An 11,017-nucleotide genomic window follows, 5' to 3' on the forward strand; every position below is an offset into this window, starting at 1 on the left:
GTTTGTGAGAGGCGCATGACCTGAAAGCACACTCCACATTGTTTTCGTCCGGTATTGAACGCAGTTTATCCCGTCTTAAATTTGATTGATTATTTACATTAAAAAATCCCTAAAGTTGTGTCAGGAAATTTGTTTGAAATGTTTCGACAAAGATTACAGGTAACTTATTAGATATTTTGTAGTCATGTTGCGCGAGTTGGAACCAGTGTTTTTCTGGCTCAAACGCGCCAAATAAATTGACATTTTGGATATGTAACGACGGAATTAATCGAACAAAAGGACCATTTGTGATGTTTATGGGACACAATGGAGTGCCAACAGAAGAAGCTCGTCAAAGATAAGGCATGAATCATATCGATATTTCTGAGTTTCGTGTCGCGCCTGGCGGATTGAATTATGATTGTCTGTGTTTGTTTGATGGGGTGCTGTCCTCAGATAATCGCATGATTTGCTTTCGCCGTAAAGCCTTTTTGAAATCTGCCACGTTGGCTCGATTAACAACAAGTGTAGCTTTAATTTGGTGTATTGCATGTGTGATTTCATGAAAGTTTAATATTGATAGTAATTTAATTTGAATTTGGCACTAGGCCATTTTACCGGTTGTTGTCAAATCGATCCCACTAAAGGGATTTGATCCCTAAGAAGTTGTTTAACGACCGTTCCACAGGTGCATGTTCATAAATTGTGTATGGTTCATTGAACAAGCATGGGAAACAGTGTTTATACCCTTTACAATGAAGATATGTGAAGGTATTTGTATTTTTATGAATTATCTTTTAAAGGCAGGGTCCTGAAAAAGGGATGTTTCTTTTTTGATGAGTTTATATGCAGTGGCAGAGCCAGGGTGAAATATTCCTCTAAAAGATGTTTTGATGTTTTTTGTTGTGTATTTTCAGAGAGAGAGAGAGAGAGAGAGAGAGAGAGAGAGACAGAGAGAGAGACAGAGAGACAGAGAGAGACAGAGAGAGAGAGAGAGAGAGAGAGAGTACGTACAAGTGTATGAGAGGGAATACCTCACAGGAGACATAGGAAACATCCAAACATCCAACTGCCAGTCAACAGGTTGCCCACTATTTCCTGGACCAGAGAACTCCTTCCTGTCGCTGGCCATCTATCTATTATATTTTAGTTACATTCTGCCTCATTAGGGCATAGCGTTACTTATTTCAGTCTGACATTTTGGCCTTTTGGTGAATTCTATAACCCCCTTCATGAAAGGTGTTTGTACTTAAAATATGCTCTCCGCCTCGGACACTACACTCTTAGAATAAACGGTGCTATCTAGAACCTAAAATTGTTCTTTGGTTGTCCCCACAGGAGAACACTTTTAAGAACCCTTTTTGGATCCAGGGGGTTCTAATTTGAACCCGAAAAGGTTCTACCTGGATCCAAAAACAGGTCCCCTGTGGGGACAGCCGGAGAACCCTCTTGGAACCCTTTTTTTCTAAGAATGTAGAAACATACCTGAGGTTTAGGAATGTGCCTTTACCATGGAACCTGTGTGTGTGTGTGTGTGTGTGTGTGTGTGTGTGTGTGTGTGTGTGTGTGTGTGTGTGTGTGTGTGTGTGTGTGTGTGTGGACATACGTTGGTGCAGGAAAGAGGTGTGAGTTATTGCCAAAAGCAGTGCAAATGAGCACTATAATGGCACATTCCAATAGATTGTAGACTAAGTAAATTACTCCACCTCTCCTACGGGAAAAACCTGTCAATGCCGTTGTGTGTATAGTAGGGGAGCTGGGCTGTTCATGTGGATTTCGAAACAGGACACTGTTCCAACACTATGGAAATATACTGCGCCTTTGGATAACACAACAGATCTGCTTATATATATATATATATACAGTGCTTCTACACCTGCATTGCTTGCTGTTTGGGGTTTTAGGCTGGGTTTCTGTACAGCACTTTGAGATATCAGCTGATGTACGAAGGGCTTTATAAATACATTTGATTTGATATACAAGACACACAAGAAGACCATCTGCATGTATCCTTATTGATGTTGTACCACCGGGATGTAATATTGAAATGAATGGGACCAGATCGGTGTTTGGGATTGGTGTACTTTTTGGAGACATGCACTGCCCTCTAGATGCACAACATAAAACTGCAACTGATCAGTATTTTGACCAGCAGAGGGCACAAACGCTTTGCTCCATTTGGGGGTCCATAGAGAGAAACAGATGAGTTCGCCTCTTGTCTTTCCCTTTTCAAAGGGGACCAGCCACCCATGAATGAGCAGGCAACAGACTCACAGACCTGCCTATGGGACTGCAGCCACAGGACGCAGAGAGAGACAAGTTCCCCAAGCTTCAGCATCCCACCACTGATTGGGCAACTTCTTCTTCTCTACTAAATGAACTTCTGCTGAGGGGGCCTCATTTTGACACCGTCTCCTGCAGTGATCAAAGCTGGGAAGTTCTGGAATTTAAAAGAAAAGCTACTTTTCAGGCTACTGCTCTCAAGATGATTCCCTCTATTTCACTGGTGGTACTATTGACTGTGTGGGCTTCCGATGCGAAAAAAATTCCACAGACAAACAGTGCATCTCTTGAAAAGGATATGTTAAATCTCGACATTCAAGTCATTCAAAGCCATGGTTATGACAATGAGGATGTGAAAGGACTGGAATGGGACAAGCACCACAAGAGAGCACCGCGGGGTGCAGACGACGAGGACACAGGCGCAGGTGAACCTCAGTCTACCTTCTCACTGTCTTATGAGAACGAGTTCACCTCACCCAGAGCTACCCAGTTCTCTAGCTCAACCCTAGAAACTGGGGCCAACACAGCCTCAACCCTGGAAACTGGGGCCAACACAGACTCAACCCTGGAAACTGGGGCCAACACAGACTCAACCCTGGAAACTGGGGCCAACACAGACTCAACCCTGGAAACTGGGGCCAACACAGCCTCAACCCTGGAAACTGGGGCCAACACAGCCTCAACCCTGGAAACTGGGGCCAACACAGACTCAACCCTGGAAACTGGGGCCAACACAGACTCAACCCTGGACACTGGGGCCAACACAGACTCAACCCTGGATACTGGGGCCATCACAGACTCAAATCTGAACACTAGGGCCAACACAGACTCAACCCTGGACACTGGGGCCAACACAGACTCAACCCTGGACACTAGGGCCACTGGGGCCAACACAGACGTGGATCAGGGCAACAGCAGCACTACAGGAAGGTGGATCACCAACATCCACAACCCTCTGTACCCAGTGACTGACAGTTCTTACACTGCCTACGCTGTCATGGTCCTGTCCCTGGTGGTGTTCTCTGTGGGGATTATAGGGAACCTCGCTGTGATGTGCATCGTCTGGCACAACTACTACATGAGGAGTACCTGGAACTACATCCTGGCCAGCCTGGCTTTTTGGGACTTCCTGGTGCTCTGCTTCTGTTTACCTGTGGTGGTCTTCAATGAGCTCACCAATAAGAGGCTGCTGGGGGACATCTCATGCAGAGCGGTACCATATATGGAGGTGGGTTTGCTTCCCTTAGCCCCCCACCATCACCACACCCCTCCCTACACACCCCTCTCCTTATGCCACGGTGGAATCACATGTAAATGATCAATGAACACAACTATTTGTCCATAGCTATATGATAATTTGTCCCTAACGACAAGTTTATTACCTGTTGTTGCCTAAAACAATCATACATTTATTTTTGTTGTTCTTTTGATGGTATAATTACAGGATATTTACACAGATTTATGACATTGTTGCAAACCAGGTCGTAAAAGAAGGTTATGGGTTGAATTATGTTTATGGGCCACAAAGTGAAATATTTTTTAATGTTGAATACTTTTACCAACTGAATCTTGATAGTTTTCTGGTAAACCAACGTTTATTAACTGGTAATAAACAACACATTACATAGTTGTATGTTAGCCATACATTATACCGTATCTATGATTGAGATCTTATCAGCATAGATACTACACGGTAAACTCATCAATGTGTATCTCAACGGCTAATGTAACAGGTCAGAAAGACTTCTTCCATATTCAAACTGTTCTGTCATTTCAATTACAAGTTAAAACTACTGTAAAAAATACTTCTCTGTCCATCGATTTTGGAATTTTCGACCCAGAACTGGACCCAGTCAATAAACTGTATGAATGTAGTGATTATTAGTGAACTGGACCCAGTCAATAAACTGTATGAATGTAGTGATTATTAGTGAACTGGACCCAGTCAATAAACTATATGAATGTAGTGATTATTAGTGAGCTGGACCCAGTCAATAAACTATATGAATGTAGTGATTATTAGTGAACTGGACCCAGTCAATAAACTATATGAATGTAGTGATTATTAGTGAGCTGGACCCAGTCAATAAACTGTATGAATGTAGTGATTATTAGTGAACTGGACCCAGTCAATAAACTGTATGAATGTAGTGATTATTAGTGAGCTGGACCCAGTAAATAAACTATGAATGTAGTGATTATTAGTGAACTGGACCCAGTCAATAAACTGTATGAATGTAGTGATTATTAGTGAACTGGACCCAGTCAATAAACTGTATGAATGTAGTGATTATTAGTGAACTGGACCCAGTCAATAAACTGTATGAATGTAGTGATTATTAGTGAACTGGACCCAGTCAATAAACTAGTGAGCTGGACCCAGTAAATAAACTATGAATGTAGTGATTATTAGTGAACTGGACCCAGTCAATAAACTGTATGAATGTAGTGATTATTAGTGAACTGGACCCAGTCAATAAACTGTATGAATGTAGTGATTATTAGTGAACTGGACCCAGTCAATAAACTGAATGAATGTAGTGATTATTAGTGAGCTGGACCCAGTCAATAAACTGTATGAATGTAGTGATTATTAGTGAACTGGACCCAGTCAATAAACTGTATGAATGTCAATAAACTGTATGAAGTGATTATTAGTGAACTGGACCCAGTCAATAAACTGTATGAATGTAGTGATTATTAGTGAACTGGACCCAGTCAATAAACTGTATGAATGTAGTGATTAAGTGAACTGGACCCAGTCAATAAACTGATATGAATGTAGTGATTATTAGTGAACTGGACCCAGTCAATAAACTGTATGAATATTAGTGAGTGATTATTAGTGAACTGGACCCAGTCAATAAACTGTATGAATGTAGTGATTATTAGTGAACTGGACCCAGTCAATAAACTGTATGAATGTAGTGATTATTAGTGAACTGGACCCAGTCAATAAACTGTATGAATGCAGTGATTATTAGTGAACTGGACCCAGTCAATAGTGAAACCCAGTCAATAAACTGTATGAATGTAGTGATTATTAGTGAGCTGGACCCAGTCTGTATGAATGTAGTGATTATTAAACTGGACCCAGTCAATAAACTATATGAATGTAGTGATTATTAGTGAACTGGACCCAGTCAATAAACTGTATGAATGTAGTGATTATTAGTGAGCTTGAGCTGGACCCAGTCAATAAACTATATGAATGTAGTGATTATTAGTGAACTGGACCCAGTCAATAAACTGTATGAATGTAGTGATTATTAGTGAGCTGGACCCAGTCAATAAACTGTATGAATGTAGTGATTATTAGTGAGCTTGAATGTAGTGATTATTAGTGAGCTGGACCCAGTCAATAAACTGTATGAATGTAGTGATTATTAGTGAACTGGACCCAGTCAATAAACTATATGAATGTAGTGATTATTAGTGAACTGGACCCAGTCAATAAACTGTAGTGAATGTACTGGACCCAGTCCTGTATGAATGATCAAATGACCATCAATAAACTTTGAATGTTTTAGTCTTTTAAATGTAGTGATTATTGAACTGGACCCAGTTTGTAGTGATTATTAGTGAACTGGACCCAGTCAATAAACTATATGAATGTAGTGATTATTAGTGAACTGGACCCAGTCAATAAACTGTATGAATGTAGTGATTATTAGTGAACTGGACCCAGTCAATAAACTGTATGAATGTAGTGATTATTAGTGAACTGGACCCAGTCAATAAACTGTATGAATGTAGGTCCATGATCAAATGACCATTAAGATTTGGTTTTAGTCATTTTAAAGTATATTGAGTTTGTCGCCCCCCCCAAAACCACACGTGTGCCCGGACTGGACCCCCACGAGCCGTATGTTTGACACCCCTTTTTTTAAAACATGCTACGTGTTTATAAACGGTGTGTGTGCAGCATGTGAAAAGTGTAGTTATGGCTAATTCCACACGACATTTTGTAGATTGAAAGATCACAACGGTCATAAAAAAATACACAGATAAGCAGAAAAAAACAGCCCACGTAGCATATCTGATACCCTCTTCTTCTTTAATCCATATAACGCTCCAGGTGACCTCCCTAGGGGTGACATCCTTCAGCCTGTGTGCCCTGGGTATTGACCGCTTCAACTCTACCACCTGCTCCCAGCCCAAAATCCGTCGAGTGGAGAGCTGCCAGTCCGTCCTGGCCAAGCTGCTGGTCATATGGCTGGGCTCCATGGTGCTGGCGGCACCAGAGCTGCTCCTGTGGCAGCTCAGCCAGGCCGTGTCTCCAGCCACAGGGGCTGTGGTGGACTCCTGCACCATGAACCCCACCTCCAACCTCCCCGAGTCCATCTACGCCCTGGTCATCAACTACCACGAGTGCCGCATGTGGTGGTACTTTGGTTGCTACTTCTGCCTGCCCGTGGTCTTCACCCTGCTGTGCCAGTTGGCCACCTGCCACGTGTCCCATGACGGTATCCCCCGGCGCCTGGAGGAAGGCTCCCCCTCCAAGAAACAGAAGATACAACACAGTCAACAGGTGGAGCGCCAGCTCAACTGCACCGTGATGGCTCTGGCCGTGGTCTACGGCGTCTGCGCCCTACCGGAGAACGTGTGCAACATCGTCCTGGCCTACACCGCCATGCCCATCTCTGACGACACCGCCACCCTGCTGGCCCTCATCAACCAGTTCTCCCTGTTCTTCAAGTCGTCTGTGACGCCGGTGCTGCTGCTGTGCCTCTGTAAGTCTCTGAGCCAGGCCTTCATGGACTGCTGCTGCTGCTGCTGTGAGGAGTGCCAACCTAGTGGCTCCCATTCTCCTGGCACCGAGGCCAAACTCAAGAGCACCAACGAGATGTCCTCCTCCATCTTCTTTGACAAAGCCAAGGACAGCTCCACCATCCTGTCGATCAGCGGGTCCAGCTGAACTGACCTCTCCTGCTTTCTTTCCTTTCCATCGGCTAAACTGGTTAGATGTGGTAACAAAGCAACTCACCTTTCAGCAGTGGACATTCCAACCTCAACCATAGACACACCTTTTTGTTTTCCAGTGCCAGCATCACCTTCTCTGTAGCCTTAATGTCTGTAATGTCTCTCCTTTTGATGTTCTCTCCAAATAGATTCAACACCCCATCCAGTTTTAAGGTGGTTCATTTGACAGGAAGTTCAGACACTGACTAAGTGCAGACTGGTGGGGGGGCTGGAGAGAAGAAGGTGAAGAGCTCCATTTAATATCCTTGTAGAAGTGTCACCCCAATGTGTGTATTTTAAGGATTATTAGGTCAAAAATAAACAGAGTATTATGTTAGATTACTATACTAGGGTTGACTAGCAGAGTATTATGTTAGATCACTATACTAGGGTTGACTAACAGCCCCAGTGTCCCGGCACTGAGATCAGTATTTCTTGACGTCACAACTATTAACATATCTGTAATATGATGTGTGTTGGCTCTTTAGTCGACACAGATAAGTGTGCCTTGTCATTTTATTCATGCCCCCCCCAATTATCGACACAGCTATTTCATCTTTAGCCGTCCCATGTCATTGTATCAATTATTGTTTTGAGTTATATTAACAATCAACGGGGATGGTTTAGACATAGTATTTTCCATCAAATCAAAGTGCTGTGAATAATGCAAAATTATTTTACCAGATAATCATGAGAAGTCACTGTACAGTGGTCAAGGTTATAAACGGGTTATAAGAAGGTTAGGAAAGAAGTCAGACATCATTTTATGAATAAGAGACACAGCTGTAGTTGTGTTTAATTTATCCAATAAAGGTTTGTAATTTATCAGCGCTAGTCATTTTTCTCACGGAGAGATTTCATAAACGTCAGTTGAAAAAAATTTGCTCAACCAGATGAAGGGATTTTGGGTGATTTGTGCTTGATGCGCATCCCATTGACCATCTGAAACTCAATAATGGGGTCCTCTCTCTGACCTGGAACATATTTCTCCTCTCACTGATTCAGGCTTTGGACAGCAGCAGAGCTCCTCTCATAAGGGTGTCATTGTTCTCCAGGGCCAGTGGAAGCCTCCACTCTGAGGCCCTGGGAGTGGAACTACAGTTGAGTTGCCAGGTTACCGTCCCAAAATTCACGGGTATTGTAGACGGGCCAAAACCGGACAGGCCTTCCACCATTTTCTCACCCCTGTCTGGTGCTCCAGTCCAAATGAACACGTGGCACTACTGCATGTTCTCTCATGTTGTCGTGAAGGTTTGAAAGAAATATATGTTTTTTTTCAAACTTAAAATGGAGATGGACGTTGGCTTGGGGATGTGAGAAGTTTCCATTGTGGTGGACTAGGTTCAATCAGAGAACACCACCACAGCACAGACACCAGAATTATGTAATGCGTTGTTTCCAACATACAATGAAACTCAAGCCAACCTGATTGGACAGCATATCAAAAGATCACCAGTAAGCCAATAGAGGGCAATAGTAATGGCGTCTTTTTGTAGGTATTAACAAGAGGCTAACTTCACCATGGCTTGTTGGCTAAAGCCTATGGGGATCAACACTGTAAATAAGGTCTGAGGAGATCTTATACTGTACGTTTTGCTCTGTGAGATAATCTTCATCAGCTAACCAGTGTCCATTTTCAGGTTCCTATGCCTCTGCTGCAGTTAGTTATTTAACTTTAAGTTAGTAATTATTTTAACCCTTATGAAAAAAGATTGTAATTATTTTAACCCTTAAGAAAAAAGATTGTAATTATTTTAACGAAAAAAGATTGCTGCAAATAGCGTGTCCAAAATAACACTTTTTTTTTACGACAGTAATTTTGCAGTGTAACTGCAGTGCAACAGTGCACTGTACTGTAAATGCAGTTCAACTTTTGTAAGGGCACCTTTTGTCAATTTTGAAGCATTTATGTAATCAAGACAAGCACATAAAGTGTTCATCATTGATAAAGCTTATGTATTCTGACTGGTATTATCTCATAAAACAAAATGTATAAGATCTCCTAATGCTATGTTAACCTCAGACCTTATTTTCAGCGTACAGTGGGGCAAAAAGTATTTAGTCTTTTTTTGTCTGTCATAGTTGAAGTGTACCTATGATGAAAATTACAGGCCTCTCTCATCTTTTTAAGTGGGAGAACTTGCACAATTGGTGGCTGACTAAATACTTTTTTGCCCCACTGTATATCCCAAAACCCCATTCTTTCCTCATTTAATTTTCATCATAGGACAGGCAAACAAACCAGAGGTAGAAAATGCTAACTCATGAATGTTTTTTACCAATACCCAATTGTGATTAGCTTAGAAGTCAGTTTGAATGTACAGAGACAGTCTGGTTTCTCCATTAAATGATGCACTGATTGAAGGGTTTAGAGACAGAGGAGGTATTTTTTCCCCGGGGGTGGTTGACCTCTTTAGAGTCTCTCTCTCTGGGTCTTGGAGCATGTTCAGAGGCTGTCAGGGCCTGGGCAGATGGTGCTGGAGACTCATTAGCAGTGAGCGGAGCTCCTCACCAGCTCCTGTGGACACTAATGACTGTACAGTGAACAGTCGCCTCTCTGTTTCATTAATGAAGCCACCGACACAAATCAACGTCCCCATGCCACAACATCCAGTGTCAGTCCGCTAACATACAAGGACTGAGGGAGTGGGATGGTTCACGAAGCCCTGCAACAGGTAAACAAATGGAGAGAGTCATTCCAGGATGAAAAGTTGACAACATGATGACGCAGCAAGCTGGCGTTACAAGCAGCAATAGGACAGAAGTTATCAACCTTATAGATCAGATAATGTGCACTCGTTTGATTGATACTGTAAGTGCATTTCTAAATGCTTGATGAAACAAGGTTTTTGATTAAAATACTTTTTCCTGCATTGTAGTATGTTTATGAAACAAGATGAGGGGAGGGGGGGGGAGAGAGAGAGAGAGGGGAGAGGGAGAGACAGACAGAGGGGGAGAGAGAGAGAGAGAGAGGGAGAGGGAGAGACAGACAGAGGGGGAGAGAGAGAGAGAGAGAGGGAGAGGGAGAGGAGAGAGAGGGAGAGAGAGAGAGGGAGACAGAGGGAGAGAGAGAGACAGAGACAGGGGGAGAGAGAGAGAGAGAGAGAGAGGGAGAGAGAGGGAGACAGAGGGGGAGAGAGAGAGACAGAGGGGAGAGAGAGAGAGAGAGAGAGAGAGAGAGAGAGAGACAGAGAGACAGAGAGAGAGACAGAGAGAGAGAGAGAGAGAGAGAGAGAGAGACCTGCCTGGAGGTGACAGCATTCCCTCCCCCATATGCCCCCCTAGGCACAACTATGACAACATAACCAACAAAAACGGGTCACAACTCCTGCAGCTCTGTCGCACGCTGGGTATGTACATAGTCAACGGTAGGCTTCGAGGGGACTCCTATGGTAGGTACACCTATAGCTCATCTCTTGGCAGTAGTACTGTAGACTACTTTATCACTGACCTCAACCCAGAGTCTCTCAGAGCGTTCACAGTCAGCCCACTGACACCCCTATCAGACCACAGCAAAATCACAGTCTACTTAAACAGAGCAATACTCAATCATGAGGCATCAAAGCCAAAGGAACTGAGTAACATTAAGAAATGCTATAGATGGAAGGAATGCAGTTTGGAAACCTACCAAAAAACAATTAGGCAACAACAAATTCAATCCCTCTTAGACAATTTCCTGGGTAAAACGTTCCACTGTAATAGTGAAGGTGTAAACTTGGCAGTAGAAAATCTTAACAGTATATTTGACCTCTCAGCTTCCCTATCAAATCTAAAAATCTCAAATAGAAAACCG

General features: G+C 42.9%; 1 protein-coding gene across 1 annotated transcript; it reads left to right on the forward strand.

Annotated features, from left to right (window-relative positions):
• Positions 1-2,199: 2,199 nt before the first annotated feature.
• Positions 2,200-9,062, forward strand: LOC112222434 (G-protein coupled receptor 37-like 1). The gene is made up of 2 exons (XM_024385242.2): positions 2,200-3,490; positions 6,341-9,062. The coding sequence occupies exons 1-2, from the start codon at positions 2,264-2,266 to the stop codon at positions 7,178-7,180; spliced, it is 2,067 nt and encodes a 688-aa protein (XP_024241010.2). The 5' UTR covers positions 2,200-2,263; the 3' UTR covers positions 7,181-9,062.
• Positions 9,063-11,017: the final 1,955 nt, after the last annotated feature.

Source organism: Oncorhynchus tshawytscha, linkage group LG22 (assembly GCF_018296145.1).
Source record: "Oncorhynchus tshawytscha isolate Ot180627B linkage group LG22, Otsh_v2.0, whole genome shotgun sequence".
Taxonomy (NCBI): domain Eukaryota; kingdom Metazoa; phylum Chordata; class Actinopteri; order Salmoniformes; family Salmonidae; genus Oncorhynchus; species Oncorhynchus tshawytscha.

Coding starts and splice junctions, on each gene's coding strand:
- LOC112222434 (XM_024385242.2), top strand. CDS start 2,264: ATGGGACTGCAGCCACAGGACGCAGAGAGAGACAAGTTCCCCAAGCTT. Junction 3,491..6,340: donor GAGCGGTACCATATATGGAG/GTGGGTTTGCTT, acceptor ATAACGCTCCAG/GTGACCTCCCTAGGGGTGAC.